At 40.8% G+C, this 26,948-nt stretch overlaps 3 protein-coding genes across 3 annotated transcripts; 2 read left to right on the plus strand and 1 right to left on the minus strand.

The window, feature by feature from the left end:
- Positions 1-1,708: 1,708 nt before the first annotated feature.
- LOC131690862 (translation initiation factor eIF-2B subunit epsilon) lies at positions 1,709-3,925 on the minus strand. Its single transcript, XM_058976936.1, has 2 exons — positions 3,715-3,925; positions 1,709-3,652 (listed from the first exon to the last, which is right to left on the minus strand). The coding sequence occupies exons 1-2, from the start codon at positions 3,808-3,810 to the stop codon at positions 1,736-1,738; spliced, it is 2,013 nt and encodes a 670-aa protein (XP_058832919.1). The 5' UTR covers positions 3,811-3,925; the 3' UTR covers positions 1,709-1,735.
- A 2,230-nt stretch (positions 3,926-6,155) lies between these two features.
- On the plus strand, positions 6,156-8,733 carry LOC131690870 (exostosin-2). The gene is made up of 2 exons (XM_058976947.1): positions 6,156-6,862; positions 6,925-8,733. Exons 1-2 carry the CDS (start codon positions 6,318-6,320, stop codon positions 8,597-8,599), a joined length of 2,220 nt encoding a protein of 739 aa, XP_058832930.1. The 5' UTR covers positions 6,156-6,317; the 3' UTR covers positions 8,600-8,733.
- A 1,518-nt stretch (positions 8,734-10,251) lies between these two features.
- LOC131690881 (rab11 family-interacting protein 1) lies at positions 10,252-25,526 on the plus strand. The gene is made up of 4 exons (XM_058976957.1): positions 10,252-10,898; positions 22,203-22,347; positions 22,943-24,529; positions 24,735-25,526. The coding sequence occupies exons 1-4, from the start codon at positions 10,868-10,870 to the stop codon at positions 24,739-24,741; spliced, it is 1,770 nt and encodes a 589-aa protein (XP_058832940.1). The 5' UTR covers positions 10,252-10,867; the 3' UTR covers positions 24,742-25,526.
- Positions 25,527-26,948: the final 1,422 nt, after the last annotated feature.

A 26,948-nucleotide genomic window follows, 5' to 3' on the forward strand; every position in this document is an offset into this window, starting at 1 on the left:
ATATGGCGCATTAATTCGATTTCACGACGATTAGAGCACAGACTAGCAGGCATAACACTCGAAAACAATGCTTCGCTCGCTTTAACGGTAATTTTAAATATATTTGTAGTTGGGACTGTGGTATTTTTTAAGGGAATTTCCTCATAGTGTTATGTCCGTTAGTCTGATTAGATTCTGATTAGATGAACTCGAACGTCTCTCCAATAACTAATTTAGTTAGATATTAGAAGCGCACATGGATCTCCTGGCAAATTCAAGCGCTCCGAAGTTCCTTTCGTGAACTCTAAGCTACGTGAAAATTCAGAAAAAAAATCCCATCAAACTATTCTCATTACTTACACGAAGTGCCTACATCAACTCAACCGACATCAACGTAACGGTAATCGGAAGGGAGACATTGCGGACATTTTTAACCGCACGAAACCGCCAAAAAATATCTGGTTTGGTTGGCTATCTGTACCTGTGACTTGAAAAGAGAAATTTTCATTGCAACCGGGACCGCCAATCCGGAAGTTTACGTGAAAAACGTTCTTACCAACATTCCATACTTTGTTTTAATACAACATTTCACTGGCACTATTCTAGCAAAGTATGATTTGCTAAAAGTTTAGCTAGACGATTTTTATTTTGATGATTTTTATTTAACCGAAAATCAGCAAATTATTTCTTCAATCGATAGAATTGGATTGTTGAAACAACCAGTTAATATTTTCAAGATATTGCACCATCGGTATATTGATCAATACTTGCAATGTGTAATAACCCCCAACGCATAACGATCCCCAATGCCGCCTACAAGATGCTCTCCCGTGTTCTATTTAGCAGGCTGCGTCCATTAACTAAATCATTTGGCAGCAAATACCAAAGCGGGTTTTGAGAAGGATGATCAACGAAGTCGCGATACGCGGTTTCACTGATACCGTCGACATCATTGGTGTTGATCGCGGGGCAGTGGAAGAGGCTTTTGTGCCTTTCAATAAGGGAGGCTGCGGAATTCGGACTGACTATATACATTGACAAGAAAAAGTCACATGGTAGCTGACAGAGTGCGAGGCAGTACAAATGGTGGTTGTTCCGAGAAGGAAATCGTTGGGATACGGTACGAGATGGTCGAATGTGAGCAAAAAGGCGTCTTGTTGCTGCGAATAAGACTCTATTGTTATCGTCAGTTGAAATACCCTAGCCTACAGACGCGCACAAATCCTGCTCTATACGGCCATGCAGTAGAGGCGCTTAATGAAGTAGACTATCGAATGCTCGCTAAGTTTGAGAGAATTCTTCGATCAATATCTGGCGGCACCATAGAGCTGTATACAAACATGCTGATATCGGAAAGCTGATAAAACACAGCAAACTACAGGGTGCTGGACATGTAGCACGAATGACGAAAGACCATCTAAAGTTATTCTAAAGAGAAAACTTGTAAGAGTGCGTTGTCTTTGGGGAAAATCCCGCACTCGCTGGCTGTGTGCAATCGAGGGAAATGTGCGTTGTAGGAGCATAAAACCAGAAAATCTGAAATACGTTCGGTCGGAGCATATGGGGATCGGAACGGTTTTCTAGTGGAAGTCTAAAAACCGGTCAAGGAGGATATATTTTAATATAATTGCACACTATCGTATTGGAATTCCCTAACGATACCGCACTCATCAGCTCATATCTCAGAAACAGAAACTTCCAAAACTGATACAAATAAATCAACTCATGCTTTCAAGAAGAAACGTTTATTAGTTCATTATTCACTTTCATCTTCATCATCGTCCTCCTCGCTAGACTGCATCAACCAATCGACCAGCTTGGCAAGGCTCCGCTTCACGGATCCTTCCCCATCATCTTCCATTTCCTCGTGCCACTCGAGAATCACCTCCTCGGTGACAAAATCTCGCTCATACAGATAGTGAACAAGTTTAGCAATTTTTGTTCGGATCACCTCGTCCTGCTGTGCCGATTCTTCCAGTGCCTTAAGAGCATCCATCATTGCATCCCTTCCGCGTATGTAGTTCTTGAACACTGGACCAAAATAGCTCAACAGTTGATTCAGCAGCGTGACCACGGCACCGCCGGCCGCATTTTCCTGCATAGTAAGCAATTGCAAAATTGCTTTGACCACGTAAAAGTTTACCTCCGACAACGACATGTTGTAGGCGTAACGAGAAGAATTTATTTCCAGAATAAGATAGTCCGGATTGGAACGTTCGGAGTAGCCACGTTTCAATGACTCCAGTACCTCTGACAGAAAGATGTTTGCGTCCTCTTGGATAGGTGACATGCCGCGGGACTCACCCTCCTCCGAGGAACTACTATAGATGGAAGGACTGACGGCTCGCTCCAGACAGCTAAGACGCATGGCGTGATTGATGGTATTTGCTTGGTCATCGTCATCATCCGAATTAGCCAGCGGATCATCCATCGCATTTTCAGCTAGATCTGGCACGGTAAATGCTTGTGCTCCCATCTCTTTCGAACCCTCAGTCCATGTGTTGTCCGGTTTAGTAGATTGGAGACTAACTTTCGAAATGATCGTCGCCTTGGGCAGAACCACATCCGGTCCCAAAATACACCCATCGCTCAGCTTACAGTTCTGCTCAATCTCAGCCATCTCCCCCACAATGCAATGGTCCAGTTCACAGTTATCTCCGATCCTGACATGATCCAATATAAAACTATTTGAAATGCGGCAATTCTTACCGACCTTACAACCCTTGCCGAGCACGGAATGTTCCACCACGGTTTTCTCGTCGATGAAACATTGTTCTCCAACAACCACGTCGCTTTTCAGCACACTACTTCTGGCCAAGCGAAGATCTCGGCTTCGGTAAATATTATTTCGGCAGAACGAATAATGCTGCTCGTTTCCACAAACTCCCATATCCGGAACAAGCGGATAGACGTACCGATTGGCAACATCCCTGCTGACAATCTGGTAGCTCTGCCAATTGTTGACCTTTGCCGCATACTCCTCCCGCGGTAATTGTGACACGTAGATCGTGCTGTCCAGAACCTCCTCATTGTTCAGCAGCCCTCGAATAAAATCATCACGGGTTAAAAAATCAAAATTATCCAAAAACAGTGGAAGTACGGAGCTACTGCATATGGCAATTTGAGGATCCAGCAATCCGTGCAGCATAGTAACATCTTTATTCTGCAAGAAAACCTGCAAAGGGATGCTAAATTTACTTTCCTTGTGTTGCGGCTTTAACCGCTGGTGAGACAGCAGTTGTCTCGTTGTTTTATCCATGGCAATTAGCACCTCCCTACCGGTCCGTTGCTGCTGAAATCCTTCTTTGAAAACCACCGTCATAACCGCACCCTTGTCCGTCATCGTAAGCTGCTTATGCTCCTCCAGAATCGCCGCCAGATTTGCATTCGTCACGGTGTCGACGCCCATCAAAATAAAGTTTCCCCGTACCAGTTGTTTGCCGTACAAATCTCGCAATGCATCCCCCATACAACGACATCCTTCTGAACTAACGATAGTCACCGACATACCTATGGACCAACTGCACCGGTTGATCTGCTGTTGCCGGTGAACGTACGCTCGAACCTGCTCGACATGGTTACTGCAGAATAGGAAAATTTCTTCGACTCCGGACCGATTGAGCGATTCCAGGGCGTAGTCCAGCAGCGGAACGTTTACCAGCGGTAGAAGCGGCTGAAAAGATTATTGAGAATATTGGAAAATTTAATTTTTATGTGGAAGAAAAAAAGCTTTACCAATGGCTTTCGATCGGTGATTGGCACGAAACAATCGTTGAAATTGTCATCGATAAGGATAGCTTGTACGGGCTCTTTCTTCTCCAGCTGGTTCATCGTGCAATTATTATGACGGTCCTGTCTTTACGATAGAATTTGGCCAATTTTTGGACTGCTGGTAGTAAACACGTTGCACAAGGTCAATCAAAACAAACATGAGCCTAAAATCTGGGATTAATTTTGTCAGAGTTGCCAGACGACTTATCTAGTTTTCGGGACTGCTTTTTCAACATGCCGTGTGCTTAGTTTACAATAAGGGGTCATCTACAAATAACGCCGGATCATAAAACAATAAATATTATAGTTATTACTATTACAACATTGTTCGACACAGTTCTCGCAGTAGATTTACAATAAAATTTGATGTAACAATCAATTGTACTGCTCAGCCAAAACTGATACGTAAATTCACATTAAATTTTACTGTTTTCGAGGAAAAAATATATTGAGAAATAGCGATTTTTTTAATGTTAAGATACATAACCACTTCCCTTTTTGACTTTAAATCGATTTTACATTGAGATTTACTGTAGAAATGTTTAAGAAAGTTTATTGTTTTTGTATTGCAGCACAACACTAGAATTTACTGTAAACTATTGTAAAATTGCTGTACTGTCACAGTGAAAATCATAGTTTTGTTACTGGACATTTCTATTTAGGTGGCTTGCGAAAGAGCTTCGAATGGGTGAGACTTTTACGGTCAATTTCTTCACTGACTGCAAACCGGGTTTCGCCAAAAACCAGTATTCAGATTGCTGGTTAGTAGTTAGCCGAAAACCGGTTTTTAGTGAGACCGGTTTTCATCCAAGCGAAGAAACATGACCGTTAGGATTCGAATTGATTACAGTCGCGATTCGCTGGTTGAACACTTTTTAAATGAACCGCTTTTTAGTTGAACCTCCACTAGTGAGTCAATATGTAAACAATTATTTTGCGATATATTCATGAAAAAAAAAAACATTTCTACGAGCCCATAATAAAGCTTATTTGATTATTTGAAAATTTAAAGTGAAAATTAAGTTCATGATCAAAATCGGTTGGATCATGGCAGAGTTATTATTTTCCAAATTAAAAATTTGCTCGCGTGGACTCTTAAAGGGGTAAATGAGGGTCGTTGGTGAATCATTGCCGCATGTTGTGGGATTCTACAATTTTATCTCCCGTTTTTTGTTTTTCCCATTCGATTTTTTGAAAAATTTCATGAGACCGTTCTTTTAAAAGTCCATGCAAGCAAGTTACTAATTTGAAAAAAAAAAAATAATAACTATCATTTTTCAAACGATTGTGGTGATAAACAGGTCATATAATGCGAAATTTATTATTGTCTCTAAATTTTTATTAAAGTAAAGACGTTTCTTTATAAAAATGGTGGGCCACATTTGATATTTTTCATTTATTAGGTTTGTTCCAGAGCACACTTCCTGCTTCTAGTTTCTCCGGAGAACATAGGAGTAGTTGTTGCTAGTTTTCACTTCACTTTGCTGCAGAGAATATTTTCTCCGTTTGCTCCGTAGTACTTCCAGATTCCCCTGGTACGGAAACAAACCTACTATCGCATTAAGGACGATTCAGACGATACATCAGCTTCCGTCAACGTCAACGGAACGTCACCGTTCCGTCAGGATAAGTTACATGCAGTTAAATGGAGGCATTCACACACAACATCAACGGCACGGAACGTTTTGACGTACGGCATGTGTGAACGGACGCAAGAGAAAAGTATTTAACTTATCCTGACGGAACGGTGACGTTCCGTTGACGTTGACGGAAGCTGATGTATCGTCTGAATCTGAATGATGTATCGTTTACTGAACAAAACACCTCGCAAAATTTCCGATGCCAGAAAATAAAACTGTAACTAGATATTGTGCCTTGCAGGATAATCGCTCGATATGCGATTATATGAAAGCTCAATTGAGATAGGCGCGTGACAGCCGCCTATATAAATTAATAGGCAGCTTTTTCCTTGAAGCTTTCGAAAAGCACACAGCTGGTAGAAAAATAAAGCTCCACTGAAATCTGCTTGCGGAGCAACTGCGGCTATATTTGATGCGCCTTTCAGACGCCCGCAATGTGAGATTTTATTATAAGCGCGACAATATGCTCGAGCAACAGGAGAAATTGAAAGTATTCCGGAACAATAAGGCAGAATGTTATTTGTATATTCGCTTTATCTCTTATTTTTTTCTTCTGGAAGCAAACCGAAGTGAATGGTCTCACACTAGGTATCACATGTTTCAAACAGAATGGCTGCATTTGACAGTTCTAACTAGCTCCATTTGACGATGTTTTTTTTCGCAGCCCCGCTCCATGACTATACACTTCACGCTACGCAATGGAAATCTGGCATCCCTGGGCAGGTTGAGTAACTTTACACCCAAAAATGAATAGAACGAAATAAACGTGTCAAACATCTTGACAGAAAAATCAATGAAAATAGGTAATCTATCAAAAAATTTATACTGTTTGTTTACCTCGGAAAAATTAAATACCCCCGCAAGTACAAAGAAAAGATTCTTGCAACTTTCTGCAGAATAAAATGTGAACGTAAGAGTAACCGCGCTATGACGATCCCGGTGAAATACAGTGCCATAAAGCAGGCGATATCGCCCAAAAGTGATTGCAACCGCTATCTGATAGGTTTCGTAACGCTACTGGTTCTGCTCGGTCTCTGGCTCCATGGCGGCTCAATATCGGAAACGAACAGTGAACGTATCTCGTTGGATCTGGTGGACATACCGCAGGTAGTGCTAGACAAAGATGCCGAGCTAGCACGGGCCAGGAACCGGAACTGTTCGTTTTGGGATTGTTTTAATGTGTATAGATGTGGGCAACGAGCTGGTGGAAGTGCTCCTGCTGCATCAGATGAGCAGCTGGAACGAATATCGATTTATGTGTATCCGCTTAAAGAGTACGTCGATGGAGGAACGGGTCGGCAAGCCTTCCAACTCACGAAAGAGTTCTATGGCATTTTGAAAACAATAGTCAATAGTCCGTACTATACGGCGAACCCGAACGAAGCTTGCCTGTTTGTGCCGACGCTGGATACTCTCAACCAGAACAGAATCGATGTTAATCTAGTGGGAAAAGCACTGGCCTCTTTGCCATAGTAAGTATACGGAGGAAATAGAACAACAGTCATACCATAGTTTGATATTTTTTTGTTTATAGTTGGGAAAATGGAGAAAATCACATCCTGTTCAATTTCATCCCCGGAACCGCACCGGATTACAACACAGTTCTGGACGTGAATACTGACCGTGCTATGATATTAGGCTCTGGGTTCGATAGTTGGACGTACCGTCCCGGATTTGATCTCGCCATGCCTATGTACAGCTCAATTCTTGATTACAATTGTCCGAAACCTGTAGCTAATGCGGAAAGGAAGTTTCTTCTAATTTCTTCCCAATTGAATATTTTCCAACGGCAATATCGTATCATGCAAGAGATAACTTATGATTATCCGAATGATATACTTCTACTACAACGATGTCCTACGTCGACGGTTAAAGCGGAAGAAAATTTAGATCTTTCTCAGAAAGAAGATAGTTCCGAAGAAGAGCTGAAACTTCTCAAGGATATACGTTGTAATTTCCCCCAGGGTATCGAGTATGAATACCCAAATGTGCTGGAAAGTGGTCAATTTTGTCTTGTCGCCAGAGGTGTTCGTTTGTCTCAACCAACGCTGTTGGATGCTTTCGCAGCCGGCTGTGTTCCGGTAATTATGGCTGATAATCTCGTTCTTCCTTTCAGTGAAATTTTAGATTGGGACCTGGTCTCAGTACGAATCTATGAAAATAGCCTCCACTCGATTATACCCACACTGAAAGCGATATCCGTGGAACGAGTTAATGAACTTCGAGCACATGGTGCTTACTTCTACGACCGATACTTTGCCAGTCTGGAGAAGATAGTCCTAACAAGTCTTGATCAACTGAACGATCGAATATTTCCACATCTCAGCCAAACCTACACCCACTGGAACGTGGCAAAAACGCAGTATTCAACACAAAATCCACTGTTCCTGCCGTTGATCGCACCAAAATCTCAAGGTTTTACCGCCGTGATCCTCACATACGACCGAATTGAGAGCTTATTCATCCTAATCCAAAAACTAGCCACCGTTCCGTCACTGCAAAAGATTCTAGTCATCTGGAACAACCAGAAGAAGTCCCCTCCCCATCCATCCCTGTTTCCCAAAATAGGCAAACCATTGAAAGTAATCCAAACGGCCGCTAATAAACTTTCGAACCGTTTCTTCCCCTACGAGGAAATCGAAACGGAAGCAATCCTTACGATCGATGACGATATCGTAATGCTAACAGCCGATGAGCTAGACTTTGGCTACGAGGTGTGGCGCGAGTTCCCCGATCGAATCGTCGGATTCCCATCGCGGACACACGTCTGGGACAACACGACCAACCGGTGGCGGTACGAATCGGAGTGGACGAACCAGATCTCGATGGTACTGACCGGGGCGGCTTTCCATCACAAGTACTGGAGCTATATGTATACCAACGCGATGCCTGGTAACATCAAGGAGTGGGTCGATGAACACATGAACTGCGAGGATATTGCGATGAACTTCCTGGTAGCGAACGTTACCAACAAACCACCCATCAAGGTTGCCCCGAGGAAGAAGTTCAAATGTCCCGAGTGTACCAACAACGAGATGCTGTCGGCCGATCTGAATCACATGATGGAACGATCGGCTTGCATCAATCGGTTTGCCGACATTTACGGCACTATGCCACTGAAGACCGTCGAATTTCGAGCGGATCCCGTTTTGTTTAAGGATAACTTCCCGGAGAAGTTGAAGCGATTTAACGACATTGGAAGCTTGTAGGCTGAATGTATAGGGTAGGAGGAGTTGCATTTACTAGATTTTAAGCTATGCGTGTTAGAGCAGTTAGTGGATGTTTTTTTTCCTGCATGGTATCAGTCAAATAATAAAGTCTAGTTCGTGAATTAGCGGGAGAACTGACGAGATTAATAATCCGAAAAGAAACGCATGCATGATTCGGTTGTTCAGCAATTGATACTTTCGAAGAAATGCTTTTCTGGAGAATGGTTCCTTTTTGCGGAAACAATCCAGTGCTTTAACTACTGGGAATTGTCTTTCGGATTAAAGTGATAGAACTTGAGGCCACGTTGTGCAACCAAATCGAGACAACTTTTTGCAAGAAGCACTGTTAAAAAAACCTTTTGTTTCGAGATACGCATGTGTCACCCCCACAGCGGTTAAAGGAATATCTGGGCGGAAATAAACGAAAAAACTGTCAGTTTATTTCCATCGATGCCCAATAAAAATACTTTGGTCTTACTACCTCTACCTGAGTGAATACAGTCGTGATCGCTGGTTGGGTCAAACCAGCCCCGTGAAAACTGTTTGTTGCCTGAAGCTGCCACCAAATGCCAGTAGCGCTAGCTACGTTTCAAATGTTCAAGGTCTGTTCACATGGTTCACATGAACTGTATAACACTGTTAAAAAGTTGGATTCAAAACAAGTAATTAATAACAATATATGAGAAATCACGCTTTCTCTTGCATCGCTTCTTCTCCACAAAATCCGAACGCTTTTATCACCTGAATACCAGTTAAGCACATCGAAATGTAGTTTGTTTGCATTCGATAAGTTTCTGGTCGAGTTAACAACATTGGCTCGTAGCGATATGAACGTTGCTTAAAGCGCTTTCGCTGTCATTTTTGACAACTAACCGAGCCAGAAAGCCAGCTTATGTTGGCTTCACTCATTTTTCAAAGAAACGTCAAAACATTCACCCTCTTGGGTCAAACCCTCTGTCCAACTAACAATGATTGATTTGCAAGTTCTATCGACTGACAGACACCAAAAACTCTCCAAAGGAGACGTTAGTAGTGGAAATGCATCTGCTCACATATCTAATTATTGTCAGTTTGATTGTCAAAGTGAATTTGACACGAGATTTTGACATTCGGATGCTTTCTTAGTTGAACAATGGTCCAACTAGCGGAAGTCCAACTAAAAAGCGGTCCAGTTAAAAAGTGACCAACCAGCGAATCACGACTGTATAACGATTCTTATAGGCACTCTGTTTCTACAATAAGATTGTTTTTCTTTCAAAAATATTTTTAGCGATTTCACCGAAATTTTCTATTTTGGTCGAAGCAACTAAATTCATGTCTACGCTAAAATTGAGGTCTACCTAATTGCTTGATGCTGCGATTGGAAGAAAAAGTGAAAATGCTAAATTAAAAAATAATAAGCATCGAAATTAATAACTCGTGAAACTCTGGTTCATGTTAGGATTTATATTTTAGGGATGGAATTTCACATTGTTACCCTACATGTCACTCATTACTAGATAATGAAATTTCTCCGTGTAGAAAGATTGACGTTTCGTTTTCCTCCTGTCACGTGAATTCACTTATACAACTGCAGACTTGTAGAAGGTTATTATATATACATATGCAGAGAAAAAGCCCCAGTAAATTCTTTCGTCTTGCTTTTGCCAATCCTTCAAAGTTCGATTAGTCACTCGGGTCCGTTCATGTTGAAAAGTTTCAGTCCGCGATTGATATTTATTTATGTAGATTGTACTTTTGCCAATTTACTACGATTTTTTGCTGGATCGTCGTCGGTGACTCATTAATTTAAGCGAATTACTGCGTGAGGTGATCCGATGTGAGCTTCTCCCTCAGCTGCAGACGAGTGTTGTGAGGAAATGAATTTGGTTCCAAAACACCCATTCAGAATGCATTGAATCTACGCTGCACTGGTGGAAAGCTGGAAGAGCTGAGGCAGAGGAAAACGGACCCGGGAAGAGTGAGTGAATGGTTTGTTGGCCTCCGTGGCAAACAGTGGCAGCAGTGAAAATTTGCTAGCTCTGTAAAAGTACCTAGTACACCCATCTGTTGGCTGCTGACTGGGAGCTGCATAATCGGGTGATACAAATCTGCTACGTGAAAGAGTGAAATCTGCCGTGAATAGTGCGATTCGTTTAACCAAGTGAGGAGGCTACAACAGTGAAAATATTAAGTCTGGCGTGACGCAGATATTAACAAAATTACCAAAGGAATAACTGAAAACGGAAATCTCTACGTCAGCTGAATTCGGACAAACTTCCGGCAAATATGTGGAGTCCAACCCATATACAGGTCACTGGTGAGTACCTGAAACAGTCAATGTTTTTGATTTCTTCCCTGAAATGAATTTTATTGCACATGCACTAGGAAAAGCACAGTTCCTGAATCGTCCTCAAAATGCAATGGTGCACGGTGCATGGTTGGTTGGCGAAGCGAAAGCGCGTGATGACCATATCACGTGTAAAAGTTTGCACTCTTTCCCTACTTTCATTATTCCAGAAGCAGAAGACACGTTTCACTACCTCTCCGGTCTGTCCGTCAATTTGCAACATGCAAAATAACATCAAAATATGCTGTTGTGCATACTTGCATGGGCTAGATTCCGCTGGCTTGCGGCCTTTCGCATCCAGATTGACCGGACGGTCGCATCAATGGGTTTCCTTCCTGCAAATATAGGGTGCTGGTATAGCAGACCTGCATTGCGCTGTCCGACTTTTTGCACTTTACTATTGTTCGCTTTCAATGACCAAAGAGAAATCTTCCGGTCGGCGGCGGCTTTCGGTGACGTGAGCTGGTTACTGTTTCGGATGGGGCCATTTTTTCGCATATTTCGCACCGGTATCGCGTGGAATGAAAGTTTTTCTGTAAAAATTCGGGAAATAGCAAATCAAAAGTCTTGAACAGAGTAAAAGAAAAAGCTTGACTAGCTATGGTAACGACAAACAACACATTTCAATATTTTTCAATAATTTGCAAACATGGCATACTTCGAGTCATTGATTGCTGTGTTTTACTGCACTGATACAATTTGCAACCTTATTTTTGTAATTTATAAAATAAAAGCTCTGATGAAAACTTCAGTTTTATGTAAATTACTACATTTCCTAGTGCGGAATATCTTCGCGAGTTCAGATCTCAGTTCCTTTTCATTCCTAAAAGATGGATGTTATAATTTCTCCAATTTTAGATCAATTGAGATGTGTGAGATGAGAAAACCATTCTAAAAAAATTGGATTCATTTGGTGAACTAAAGGGAGTTTTTCATATTTTTCTTCTTTTTTCAAAATGAAATATGACGCACAAACAATCGCTTACAGCAATTGTTTTTGTTTATATTGGTAGCGTAAGACTTATAATCTAATGTTTTATAAGAATTTTGGACCAATGTCAACCGCGACGATTTGCAAAACCCATTTCATCGGTCCAATTTTGGCCATTTTTTCCAGAACGATTGGAGACATTTTGTAAATAACGTAATCAATGTTGACCAGTATCTCATCAGTTACTTGTTGTTTGTCGATATAGACGATAGACTTGACGTAACACTAAGAAATTCCAAAGACGTAAACTCGCAAGAACGAGCCAGCCAATCAGCATGACCGTTTTTCGATAGATTTCGTCCCTCCCTTGTATTCAATAACTCGATTGTTGCAATGCCCAAAGATCTTTTAAAGCTCATGGAATAACATTTGTAAGCATCCAGCCCTCGACAATATCTCGACATTGGTCGGCAGTGATGTTGACGTTGGCTCTAGCATCATTTATGAAGACAATTGAGCCCCGGATACGATTCGCATACAAACCGCTTAACACAATCATTGTTTTAGCATGTAATGGGGTCTCTAAGATCTGTTGTAAAAGCTCCTCACATTAAATGGGCAGTTTTATTTGTTTACATACCAATTCAACCAATCAAGGGCCACGTCTGAAAAGATAATGGTTTGGAAGCAAACTGCGAAAAGTTTGCCTGATCGAACGGTCATTTTTGATTCCACATTTCTAAATTTGTAAGCGTTCTTCATGCGTATATTTTTATATGATGAATTGCAAAGAAAACTGAAGTAGATAAAAAAGAATTAGGATCGTACCTCAATTCAGTTTTCAAAAAAACCCACTTGAAAGAAAAAACATTAAAAAAATTCCTTTTTTCGGCTATTTTGTGAACAATTTTTTAACCATTGCTTTCAAAAATTAAATAAAAAATGTTTGATAGCCTTTAATATTTTTCACTCTCACGCAGTAGAATAGAGTGCAGTTTCTACAGTACTGGCACGTTGTGGTTTCATACTCGTACGTAAATGGTGTAGCTTGAGCAATGATTGCGCGTGAAGCAATGGACAAGAACGAAGGAATGGAACAGGAAGAAACAAAATCTTTAAGAGATCCTCTTCTCCGTACTGTGACATGAATTTTGTAATAGAGCCTACGGTATAGTACAGTAAAAAATCGCATCTCGAGTGTGACTTTAACACCTTCACATTCAATTCAGCAAACTGAAGCTTCCTGCAGTGAGTAACATCTTGAATCGTACGAGCACCATATTCTGTCTAGCAAAACTAAACTTCCAAAACTTAACCGTACCACTAGGACATAGAGATTTCGGTGAAATGTGACTGGGTGAGGATTTTTTCTCTTAATCAAAAGACAAATTTAAAAGAAGAGCCAAGACAGAGTGGGTTGCCCCCAGACCCTTGACAAAAATTCTATTCCCTCAAATGATCGAACCCTTCCTATTATTAGTCATTTCTGCTAACATGTTCATTTTATTCTCGGATATTCGAATCCCGGGTAATCTTACTTTTGTGTGGTATATAGAAAAGCAATATTTTTGACACCTATATCTGCGAGAAAACTGATTGTATTGCGCAAAAAAATGGAAGAATCCAATTTAATTTAGTAGGCATCGCTGGGTACTATTTAGAAAAATATCAATCGAGAAGGTTCACTTTTTTGCATTTTAGCTCGGCAGTTGTCAAATCGAGTAAGCACGAAACTCGATTCGATTTCAGATTTGCTATAATAAAACATTACAGCATCAATAGCGGCCGTCAAAGTGAAAGTGTTTTTCGCCGCGAATGTTTGGGACTGTTTCGTTTCTGCTTTCCGTCACATTCCTCCCAATTAAATGTATACATGTTGGAATGTACGCACACATTGTTTGAGTATCTAACTCGATCAGAGGATCATAAAAAATGCTATCAGCACTATATCTCGGATTGACGCTTTTTTGTTGTTTCAATTAAATAATTACTAATGTAATTTGATTTTGAACATAATTTATTTCCAATATTCAATTAATTTATAATTGTGTTATTTCCTTCCGATCGGGTATACACTAACCGGTACTGAGCTAAACGCTGATGAATGACAAAAATACCTCCAACAATGGCAAGCTTTCATTGTCACTTTCATTCTTCTTTGGGCGTCGTCGTCCCACAGTATGGACACCTATTATACGACCTCCGGTTCGCAAAAATAAAGTTTTCAATTGCAGCTTAGGTCAATTTGCAACACATTTCTACCTATACTGTAATTGACCCCAAATAAGACCGTTATGTGAAATAGTTAATATTATTTATACACCGTTCCAATCCGGTATGTGCAAAATCGTGTCTACTATCGCCAGGCGCTACGAAAAGAATCTCGCCATTCACTATTTTATGGGTAGCCGAAATGCGATAACACAGATCACAGACATCCATCTTGACCATTTCTAGTTGTACAGACAATGTTGCTCAGTTGAAATGCATTTCTGTACTTGTGGCCGCATGGGTTACTGAGGATGTATAATCTATTTTGATTGTTCAAAACGTAACAGTTTGGAAGGTGCTGGTATAATCTCGAAACTTCGCATTGAACATTATTTATTCAAAGTAAGTTCGAACATATGGAAATCTGTTGTCTGTGTCGATAGCTTATAGTGACGGTATAGTTACTGAGACAGAAATGAATCAAAAAGTTGTAGCAACGGCTTTGATTTTATGAGACCCACGATACAAATTTGAAATAGTTTGATTCGACTATACGTCGACTAGTAGTTTAAACAGCCCCAATGTGCAGACTATAGGTGCGCCCAATATTTACAAAATCCATTTAAAAATTGCAGCTTCAAGCGGATCCAAAAACGATAGCAACGGCACGAGTTTCCTGTGCTGGTGATGGATGACATTTTTGGTGACTAATGATGATAATGACAGATAATGTGTCGCTCGGTCTCAGTCGGCTGCGGGTGGCGATTTTGTTTGAATTGTCTTTACTGCATATACACATAACTTTTCTTGGCTTTTGCGACGTCCGCACGGCGGAACAGCCAGTGGCGTACCTATACATTTTGGCAAGTGCACATCGCTCAAGGCCAACTTTACTCATGCACGGCGGCGCCGTCGATTTCTATTTCTATAATAATAACGCGTGTATGTGCACTCACTTTTTCACATCAGTGCCTACTTGTTACTACCCACTACCCACCCGATGTTGATTGTAGTGAAATATCTTTGTTTGGAAATCAAATTCTTAGGGCTGAGAGGCATTTCAATATCAAACCAATCCAACGCTTCTTTACAAAAGTCCCGTTCTTTGTTGGAAAGCCGATTCAGTTAGCTCGCTGTTTAATGCCCTTCTAACAGTATACAAACAAACCATAACGACCATTAAAGTACCAATCTGTCACGATGGTTTATTGCTTCGGCTTGGTTTATTCACACATCAGTTATTCAACTACCACTACGGCGAGCGCAGCAGATGAATGTAAAACGAGCTCATGCAAACTTTGGTTTTTCTATGGTTTAGCACCGCTAGGGTTTTTTATTTTGTTTTCACGATGAAAAGCAATTGTAAATCTTCCCACACGAGAGCTGATAAAAATTGTCTTGGTATTGTAGCTTAATCTCTCACATCGTAACAGAGTTGTTTATAAATTAACGATTCAGATGTGCATGACATAAGAATTTCAGTACCTCGACAATGTTGGAAACATTCAGATTCGCCTATTTCTACAAATTGTTTACAAGTATCGTAACTCGTTGATTTTCCAAACATTGTCGAATATCCGATCTAGTAAATTGCGTCCTCTATTGAAATACAGTGAAGACCCGCTTTTTCAGCCCCTTGGTGAATTATTTTTTGCATATTTCGGATCTCTAAAATAAGAAAAATATGCTCAAAAAAGGATTTACTCGAATTCAACTTGGTTCGTCTGCTAGAGCCCATCAAACTACTATAACTATCAATTTTCATACGCGGCTGATAAAATCGGGGGTAGATAAAATCGGGTCTTCACTGTATAGACGCATATAAAAGTCGGACAAAACCTCAAAAGTGACCTGAATTTCATGAAAACTTCATTTTGTGATGCTGAATTCATATCTGATGTTTATTTGTTATTTTTTAAGCTCAACATTTTGGAACTGCACTATATCTGAACATTCATTCTCAAAAAAATAAGAGAAGTGGATATTTATCAGAATACACATTTCTTCAATTGTTGATAAGGCTGAGAGACATTCATAAATTATATTACGAACCCTGGGTAATCGAACACTACCATGCGTCTTCTTCAGACATAATAAAAAAATCGCATTTTTTTATACCTCGGTGCAGAAAGGGGCAAAGCAAGACATTCATTTTTAGAAAGGACACTAATTTTTAAGTGTCGGCGATTTTTCCAAACTGTTTCAAAAAAATGTGCTTGGAGGAACTTCTTCCCAGGCCTTCGCCACGGCGTTCGTGTGGTAAGAATGCGTCCGACAAAACCTATTCCCTCCTATTTGACCTTCACATACAAACCACCTCAAGGTGTAGAATATTCTCAACGAACACTAGTAACGTACCCAGGGCAGATTCCTACATGCCAATGTTGTGATCAGCCGTGTTACATCACGGAAAACCTTGCGCAGAGACTGCTAAGAAAATTCCACCTGATACGACCAAAACCGGTATACAGTCATCGTATGCTAAACCACAACCGGTTGGTAAACCAACGACTGCGGACCGGGCAGTAACAAAAACCAATACAACAACGATCGGGCCCACTATCACTAAACCAACTGTAATCACCAACATCAAAGTAACAACGATTACACCAAATGCCTCCAAACCAACACCACCAACAAAAAATCAAAAACCGACGAAGAAGGATTTACAACAGCGACCCGTAAGAACAAGAAACAAACAAGAACATCCGTGAGCATCATGAATCCAGTACCGATGACGACATGGACATGAACAAAAACGCGAGACCAATCAAATGACCCCGCGGCAGACAACGCACCTGATGTTTCACCACCAAGGAAGAATATCTCAACACGCAGCAGCAAGCTGCGTCAACAAGACCCGATGGACAGTTGGAACTTAATTTTGATTTTTACTTATTGTAAATATCTTAAATGACCCACGGCTCAGTTATGCTAACGCATTGAGCCGTGTCAAATAAACAAGAGAAAAAAATGGTTGAGAGATTTCGCAAAGGAATCAAAATTCGTATGTTTATCTGAAGATTCTCCCAGCGAGATGTAGGTACATGAAAGCTTGGGAACTGACTTTTTTGCATATACCAAATGACGTTTATCCGTTTCGGATACTACTCATAGCTAACAGTCTGCGGTGTCGGTAGATAAATACTAGATTAAAAATGACATACAACTTCTGTTTATGGTTTAAAAAACTGAATGAAACTGACGTCCCGGATAGTACAGAAGTTCCTGATTTGATTACGGGTGAGGATATATTCAGGAACCAGAATATATTGGCTCAAACGACACATTACCCGTATGTAATCGGGAATTTGTACCTTGCCGTATCTTCTCATCATTTAGCTGATCGGAAGGAAAAGAGAAGTTAAACTCACACCTGCGAGAAAGCCTGAAACTATTTACCCGAATGGATCTAAAGCTTTTAGTATGTTACTAAGATTCAGTCGCGAGTCACAGTTTTGTCTATGCAGGGACAGCCAAAAACTCAAATCCTCAATTGTATTACTACTGAGCAACACACAAGGAATTCCGTATAACAGTACATACAGAACGCCACCCTGAGGACAGCCGCAAATTCTTAACTTCCTTATCTCTACTAGTCTCAGTGATGAGCAAGGACTACGGTTACTAAGCATTGCGTTAATCCAATCCGAGATATATGCACATACTTCTTAAGGGGTTACATACCTTTTTATGCGAAAAATGTCAAGAAAGTTTGAATTTGGGTAAATGCATACAGCAATGATTTCATTACATCAAACTTATATTAAACTACATTAAACTACATTACATTAAACTTATAGTATTTTGGTAGTGAATTTTTCAGTGAAATTAACAAGTATAAGCTTATAAAAATATATTGATAATTGGCAGAGTTTAGCCTTTTCTCCGAAACACTTTTTTATTTAAGAGGTTTGAGGTGATCACGATCAAAGATCAAGTTCTAAGTAATCCACGTGGGCTGTCATTTGGACAAATTGAAAGTAATTTTTAATTTTTTTTGTTATTGGCAGTCCAAAGTTATCAGGGTGGTAATCCCAGTATTAACTAGGTGCAAACCTCACATTGTGTCTTACGGAAATTCGAGTTTCTCATTCGCTTTCCGAGGTTCTAAGAACAAGTATCTATTCGCCATAAGTAAATATTATGTTGTAGCTCACATATCGGTGAATAATACTGCTTTAGTTGGATTGTATTGTACGTTGACGTTTCGGCCCAAGCAGTCATTCCTGAAGGTGAATGCCGCTCACATACTTGCTATGTATGGCTATTTACTATCTAATATACATTTTTTTAATGTAGACTGAGCAATAAGGGATCAAGAGAAAAACGATACATTGTGGTCGAAAAATTAAAAAAAAACCTGTTTTATTCCACCTAGTGGCGCAATCATTAGCTGGTTTTGTTCAATAGAATTGTGAAAAAGTCTATTACATTCTTATTCTACTTAGCACGTATCCCACGACTGTCACGAAAGTAGACGCAGAAAAAGTATAGGGGAGACCGGGGCTAGTTTGCGGTGTTTTCAGTTTCCATTTTTGACCGCTTTGATGTATATAGATCTTGCAAAATAGAACATGTAACTGTTGCCAACATCCCTGAATTTTATCAAAGTGTTTATTTTTATAGATAAAAATGTGTGACGCGGAAAACCCGCCAATTTACCCCAGCCTCGAGGTAAGTTGGCGGTATGCATGCATACGCCAGAAAATAGAGATTCAATTATATCAAAGGTTCGTGCTGAACGTCTTTTCAATAAAATTGTATATTAGCCGACAATTGCCAATATATTTCAGTCTCAGTCAATACCCCGGCATTTTACTTTGACGCGTATTCCATATTCAAAAGCATATTTTCGAAATTCTTCAGGCGATTGGCCGAAGTAAACATCCCCTGCATTGACGAGATACACAAAGCTTTACTTTGGAGTGAATTCCAGAAATAAAAATATTGGATGACTATATTTGCACTGTAGATAGTAGCGCTAACTTGTCCCACGTGCGTCACCGCCAACTTACTTCAACCGCATATTTTACAAAAAAAAACTATTTAAAAAATAACTTTAATTCGTGGGTAGATTTAATATATATATATATATATATATATATATATATATATATATATATATATATATATATATATATATATATATATATATATATATATATATATATATATATATATATATATATATATATATATATATATATATATATATATATATATATATATATATATATATATATATATATATATATATATATATATATATATATTTAAAATACCCTAAATAACACAAAGTGCTCAAAATTTAAAAAATTTCTTAGTGTGCTCAAAAACACAATATCGCCCACAACTTTTACAAAACAAAATGTTTTTTAACAAAAACACATTGGATAATTGGTTTCACATAACTTGAGGTACACAATGAGAGGCAGCGCTATACGTCTAATAGAAACGAAGACGGGGCTCCCCTAATATTAAATTAATTTAATCAACATGAGTTCAATGTTATCTTCATGTGATTATATTGGTGGAATGGGTTTGGAAGCGGAGCGGGTGGGGGTTTAAGTAGAGTGGGAGTGGAGGATGTGTCAGAAATCCAAACTTCCTTCATCTTATTTCGGTATACGGGGTGGATGAAGAAAATGCGGATGTGAGGGTGGTACAAAGGGAGAGGAGTGAAGAAGGAGCGAGGTGTGAGGGCAAGGGTGAGGGGTGCTTAGTGGCGACATAATACTCAACTGCAAATGTTGCCTTTGACTTTGTTTGAAAACATCGATTCAGTCATCACCGAAAAATCGACATGTCTTAAACTGTGGAATATGCCCGGAATCCGGGATTTCCGGAATCGTCCATAGTGGACAACATATCCAAAGAATGTTTGATTGGCAATCAGTGATCTAGGCGTGCGAATCGAAGTAATTTGGTGACCATTTCAATAGTTTTTAGCCTCTGCGGTGTTACGATTGTACCGATTTATATGGGAAATTCCAGTGTAACCTTACTAACCAACCTGTAACTCCGGAACCAAGAGTCAGAACCGAATGAAATTTAGCAGCATTGACTGTATCTTTCATTTGAAATCATGCTTGCAAAAATCGGTAGAGAATTCGCTGGGTAACAGGTGTGATATCAGCTTAGGAACTTGGTGAGTTCCCCGGAGGCATCATTAGCCGTCATAGGTGGCCAATAAGGTCAAATTTATTTGGATGAATTATACTAGTTCGGAATTCAAGGCGGTGCTGCGTGAAAGTTGTAGATCCTATCATTTTAAATAAATTTTATGAAGATGCAAACTGTGTAGGTTCAGTAAGTTTCGAGATAGAGCACGTTTTAGTGAAAAATTTTACTTACAGATTATGTTTTCAAAAATGCGCCATATTTCAAAACTTGTAGGATCTAATCGTGTATTTTAACAATAAAAACAACGTTAATTTGGAAATGCAAAGTCGTGCTGATCATCAGTCAGTGTTAGATTGTGAGGAGCGTTCAATGTAACATATGTACGCCTGTGTATTTATTTTGAAATGCGTTAGGTGTCGTCAGCCATTCGTCACGAGTGGTGCTAGAGACACCGATTTCCGTGTTCGCCGAACGACGGTACGTGCAAGTATTTAGTGCAACTTCGATCGCTTATAAAAGTGACTCTTCGTTCCATTCCCCGAAGCGTGCCACACGCTCAACCGGTGATGGTGCACGGCTCAATTAACTTCCCATACGATCTCACTACTAGACAGAGTATACATAACGGTTATCAGTGATCATATATATTTTCTGGCCTGCTAACTCAAGCTTAGCCAGCAGAGTTGGCCGACTGTACATCAACTGAAATTTGCAATCGCGCACTGGGAAAGAGACGCGTGTAAAGGGATGAGTAAATCACAAATATTAAGTCAGCATACAACAAATCATTCTTTGTCTTCTATGTCGGTTCATTCTGGGGGCGTCACCCAGCCACATAATATCGTATCGCACTTGTTATTGCATCAACGGTGGATTTAACCCTCCGGCACTCGCGTGAAGGCCTCCCCGAATGAGCAGCCGCTGGTACTGAAAGAAGATTTCGCTAGAGTTCAAAATTACGCAAGAAAGAACTGATGATCAGATTTTGTTCAAACAAATTCCGTTTTTGTCATCCTCAAACACATCATGAGATTGATCAAATTGGGACTTAACTGTATCATAAGATCTCCACACTCGTTGCTAACGCTACCTCAAAAACTCCAACGGCACGCAAGCCAACACACCAGATGCACATTTTTACTCACGTGTATCTCGACAAAGTCAACGTGAATGGTGTTATACATAAAAATAGCTAACCCTTCTTTCCCACTGCACGCGGCCAAATACAATTAGAACATGCACATGAAGGCAGACACAGTTCACACATTCCTTAGATAATGCATAGTGACATAACTCAATACCCAGTGGGTGGTGGATACTGTAGGTACACTTGAGCCACTCATCGGGCATGACCCTATGGCCATGAGACCATGAGTCAGGTAGAGCTGATAAATTTCCGTCTTTGATCGTTATCAAACAGAGCGATTTATACACCTAACACTAATTATTGCAAAAAATTTAGAACATTCCGTAGAATGATCGAGTTTCAACTTTACTAACAGTCAATAATTAGAGTCATGATGTGAATTCGAGAAAAATAATCGCACCCCAACAATTAGCGGAAGTGGGCGGCGGATGGATGGGTGAGGTGCAAAACGAAAGCAACTTAACTCAATTTGTTGCACTGGCGAGTGGTGCTAGGAGAGACGCTGTATAGCGCCAGGAAGATATTTTCCCGCCAGGTCACATGGTGCTAGTAAAAATAAATACTTTCGTTTTCTTTGAGTGTGAACAGAAAATAACCATCAGCGATGAAAGTATGGAATGTAGAAGCGGAAGAAACCCGCACCGCACTCCGGTTTGCGTGTGCGTTTAATTGCTCTCAGTGACTCGAACCCGCAATTAACATCGGTAACGCGATATTTCTTCCCACTCGAGATGCACCGTCAATTTATTTATTTGTTTATTCCGATTGTATAACAGTTTCCTTGTTTTATGTCTCTTTCTTTCTCGATTCCGGCTCGATCCGAATTTGGTTGGCGACTGACGACGTTCCATAAATGCAGTGCAACGTGCGAAAGGTCTACTGATCAAGGGCAAACATGGCACCAACAACTGTTTTGTCATTATCGCCCTCAGCAAGGAGAAATACCAGACGTCGGTTAAGGAGAAGGCACCGGACACGGTCGAGTGGCATGAGGAGTGTGAACTGTAAGTATTTCACTGTTCTGGGTATACTAACTTTCTGTGGATGATTCACACAAAACTTTCTTTGTTTTTCGGTTCAATAAACCGTACTTTGTAATAAGGTTGCCTTTCTACACCTACTATAGCGCTATATTTTTCCACTTAGTTGTTGCGATGAGAGCCACACAATTTGTTGGACTTTAGTTTGACAACGAATGTTTTATCGCCATAAAAAGGGTTCCACCTTCTCTAGAAAAATGAGAAAGAATTTTTCTGGGCCATCACCACCATTTCGAAAGCGATATTATAGTTTATTCTTCAAATGACATTTATTCAACTGACTTCTAGGTTTCCAAGGTTACTTGGATCATTTCATATCGTAATGATACCGGTTGTAAAATGAACGCACACTGAGATGTCGCATTTTTTATACTACTGCCCTTCGCTTGAAGTTCAAAGTAATTTGTGACTAACCCTATGATCATGAAACTGCATGATGTCGAATATGAGCTCGATCCTACGTGATCAAATACCAGTTGTTAACCGGGACTCATTTACAATAAACATGTTTTTCTCAAAACCAAATCTACTAATACCAACAATCCCACCCACTTTGCAGACAAATCCCGACCCAGGGCAACCGCGCTGAACTGGTCCTGACGGCTCTCCACCACAATACCCTCGGCATCGATGAATTTCTGGGACAGGTTGTTCTACCACTGAACGAGATGGATGTGTACGAACGGCCACGGTCCCGCTGGTTCAAGCTACAAAGCAAACCCGGCAAGGAGAAAAAGAAGGAACGTGGCGAGCTTGAGGTGCGGATAGCATTCACCGTCAAAGCAGGATCCTTGACGGATCTCAGCAAGAAGGAAAAGAACAAGAGTTCGATTAGTAATCTTGCTTCTAATGTGGGCGGATCACTGCTTAGCATCGGAGCGATCGAGAAGCGCAAGGGGCTGAAAAAATTCGCTAAATCGCTGGGTTCAAAGGTTCATATCAGCGGGATCGGGAAGAAAAAGCACAAGGAAGGGGACGGGGTTCCCAGTGATGATGCTTCATTCACCGGGAGTTATTCGAGCATTGGGACACCGAGCGGGCTGACGTCTAGACAATCAAGGCAGACTTTCGGCGATGCCGATCCAGGTGTGATCAGCGAGGATGAAGACGAATTCGTGTTTGATAATCTGTCCCACAAGAGTTCGGGTAGTTCCCTAAACATACGGGCACAAAGTGGGGCAGGACACATTCTACCGAAATCAGCTACTCAATCCAGTGCATCGACACCGGACGAGATCAGAAAACAGAAAGCGATGACACTTCCACCTTCCAAACCACCAAGGCTTCTCACGGAAAATGAGCAGGAAAATGTCGGTAAAGTAGATGAGTGGGAACAGAAGTTGTACGGAAAACATCTCGATATTGGCAGCACGGATTCGCTCAAGCGAAGATCCTGGGAAAACTCCCGTGTAATGCTAGCCGTCCAACAGGAAGAGGAAGAAGATCAGGCACAAAAGAAAGTCCCTAAGGAAGCAGTTGGCCCGGCACCCACCTCGGTCACAGCACCAACCTCACCTGTACTAACAGATAAGGGCCACAAAGAGGACACATATAACGACAAACCAAAACCTCTTCCTCGCGCTGGTTCGCAGGACATCGGTAAAGTCAACGAAAAGCTGATCCTGGACAATCAGACAATCACCAACAGCAGCAGCATCAGCAACAGTCGCAAGTCGATCAATCAACCTTCACCAAAGCCCGAGAAGGACAGTAACTCATTTACCAGAAAGTTGAAGCATTTTATTAAAGATCACCGGGCGGAATCGATGGAAAATTTGTCCAGTGCTGGCACGAAGAAGCAGCTAAACGGAACCAAACACCACCATCTGAAGCAACAGCACATGAACAGTGAGCGAATCATCATCGGGGGCGAGAATGGGAGCATCGGGACGGGTGATATTCTCCCGATGGCAGCTAGACAGAGCAAACTGGTGACGGAGGTATCGCCGGAGATTCTGGCCAAGTACGAGGGTAAAACTCGCGAGGACATGATGAAGATGGCGCACAATTTGGAGAATGAAGTCCACTACCAGAAGCTGAAGGTGAAGGAATTGGAGGACTATCTGGACAGTTTGCTGCTTAAGGTGATGGAGTGTCACCCGAAGATACTGCAGAATCCGTACCAAAAGGCGCATCCCACCAAGAGGTGAGTTTGTTTTGGGTTCCATTAAGTAGATTTTTTCTGATTGGTTCACAGCTTCTGGATCTGGTAGAATATATTGGTTTCGGGTATTCCGTTGCTTCGACTGTATCTTTTACCTTGCTTTCAAAACCAACCCCCGCAATCTATCCTAACACTATTTGCTGCGTGATTCAAAACCGTGTGCTTTACTTATTCTCTCTACTTACAGTGGATGATTTGCCCTTCTTCCTTACAGTGGCATGGGTAAACAGCTGATGGATTGCGTTTATCTCTAGTTCATATGAGTACCCGTAACTATTAATCTAACCTTTAAAGCCTCCACCCCCTCGATACCCACATTGAACCACTAACAACAGAACTGATCCAGTAAGCAGGTTCGCGGAACGCTAAAGGAACCTAATCTAATCTAGGGGTAAGTTATTCCGGCAAAACTGCGATGCATTAAGACAATACCTATTAGACCGAATTAACCACGGGAAAATATTGCCTTCGTTATCCAAAAATTGAAAGGCCTCAGAGGGAATCTACAAGAACTACCATTGCTGTCGGCATTTTTAATTCTATTTAACAAGACCTCAATTTTTTTTTTCAAAATATAGTTTAATCGATGATATTTTGCCTGCTTTTATTATAATTTTTAACATAACAAATGGCCTTTCTGATATAACATGATTTGTCTGTTTTGAACTCCGTGCTCATCTGCCCTAATGAAAAAGACCTCGGATATTGTTTCTCATGTTGTAATTGCAAAAAAAAAACGATCCAATACGGCAAAACACAGTGTGTACCTTAAGTTAAAAATAAAATATTATTAAAAAAAGTTATTTTTACTAAATCACGTTTATACTGAATACTATGCAGCAAGTTGCCTTAAACAGAAAAAAATATAAATAAATTTAGATTGCTAGGCAACAATTCGTATTCGATATTGTTCACACTTTTGACTACCAACATTTTTTGGAACGATACATACACAAATAAACGTATATTTTACAATGGTTATAAGCAATAGAATTTTGATGATTGTGATGACATCTATCCTTTAGAGTTTACTTACTTACCTTACCATTCAGTCTAAAGCCGTGATGTCCTTAGCTGTATCTCGGTCCATTGCTGTTTTTTATCAGCCTCGCAGGACATGTTACAGTAAGATGTGTAATTGTAATGTTCACAAGAGTAAAAAGAAATTAGCGTGCACTGCAAGGGCGGGGGGGCGCATTTGACGGCTCACTTGAAGGTAACAATTTACTTGCGCACGAGATCCTGAGGGGAGGAACGGGTGACAGCCAGAGTTAAAAATATTCAAATTCATTGAATGAAAATTGATCATCATATTCAGCGGCATTCATTTTCAAAATTCAGTGACGCAGCTGAAAATGTCAAACAAAAATGTCCATGCAGATTTTCATTCGGCTCCGATTATTACACAAAGCGATCGTGCAGCAACGAATCAAACGCATCAAAGTAGGCCCTGGCACAATGTAAGCGATGATGATTGTTGTTTCATATGCTTTATCAACATTTGAAAACATTTTCCTAGATAATTAGTGTAATAAATATATTGTACGATATTCAACTGAATGAATAAGATGGATAGTTGAATGAATATCTTTTCTATTCATCGCGAGTCGCAACAGGTTCATTTTCAGCCGTCAACAAAGAGCTTCGATTATTTTTAACTCTGGTAACAGCAAGAAAAAAGGCTCGTTTGAGTGAGAATTTTCTGTCGTGCGGTCGGCAGCGTGAAAGCAAGCCAAGCGACCAAATTCTCACAGCCGTTTTCGGTACGGGAGAAATCGGGATTGAGGCCAAGATAACCGCCCGTGGTCTTTACGATTCGGGTGAAACCGTACCCTGCAGACTGGAAACGGGTTTCATGGAGCGGAGAATCACATTTTTCGGTGACAGCAAGAGTATCGGGACAGGACCGGAAACAGCTAAACTGCCCTGGCCTGCTGCCTTCGTCCAGTGCAAAAGCAGACTACAATCCCCTCTGACCAGCTTCACGCCTGACGTCACAGCTGCCTACAACAAACCCTTCATTGGAATGGAACTCGCCGCTGTCCTCAGTAGCGCCCGCGGAAAAACCGACGGTTCCGATAGAGCGGGCTACCCGATGCATCGGCATCCCCTCAGAGGAAAAAGAACTCTACTAGATGCATTCAACGCTATCTGGGAAGGCGGGTCCTTTCCAGATGAATGGAAACTGGCACACGTTCCCAACCCCCAAACATGCCAGGGGACGGGCACCACTAGCGACTTCCAGCCAATCAGCTTGCTGTTCTGTACCGCAAAAACGCTGGAGAGGATGGTTAACCGGCAAAAGCACTGGAGAGGCTAACTCTTCGACCCGTGCCAATAAGCCTTCCAAAAGGGACTCGGCACCGGACCTCACCTAGGTTCCCCCGATTAAGTACTCGTC

The sequence above is a fragment of the Topomyia yanbarensis genome, chromosome 1, assembly GCF_030247195.1.
Source record: "Topomyia yanbarensis strain Yona2022 chromosome 1, ASM3024719v1, whole genome shotgun sequence".
Lineage (NCBI taxonomy): Eukaryota > Metazoa > Arthropoda > Insecta > Diptera > Culicidae > Topomyia > Topomyia yanbarensis.

Excerpts from the sequence above, each read along its gene's own strand:
- LOC131690862 (XM_058976936.1), bottom strand. The coding sequence starts at position 3,810 with ATGAACCAGCTGGAGAAGAAAGAGCCCGTACAAGCTATCCTTATCGAT. Across the intron at positions 3,653-3,714 it reads TCACCGATCGAAAGCCATTG|CCGCTTCTACCGCTGGTAAA; the intron begins GTAAAGCTTTTT and ends TAATCTTTTCAG.
- LOC131690870 (XM_058976947.1), top strand. The coding sequence starts at position 6,318 with ATGACGATCCCGGTGAAATACAGTGCCATAAAGCAGGCGATATCGCCC. Across the intron at positions 6,863-6,924 it reads GCACTGGCCTCTTTGCCATA|TTGGGAAAATGGAGAAAATC; the intron begins GTAAGTATACGG and ends TTTTGTTTATAG.
- LOC131690881 (XM_058976957.1), top strand. The coding sequence starts at position 10,868 with ATGTGGAGTCCAACCCATATACAGGTCACTG. Across the intron at positions 10,899-22,202 it reads AACCCATATACAGGTCACTG|TGCAACGTGCGAAAGGTCTA; the intron begins GTGAGTACCTGA and ends CCATAAATGCAG. Across the intron at positions 22,348-22,942 it reads TGGCATGAGGAGTGTGAACT|ACAAATCCCGACCCAGGGCA; the intron begins GTAAGTATTTCA and ends CCCACTTTGCAG.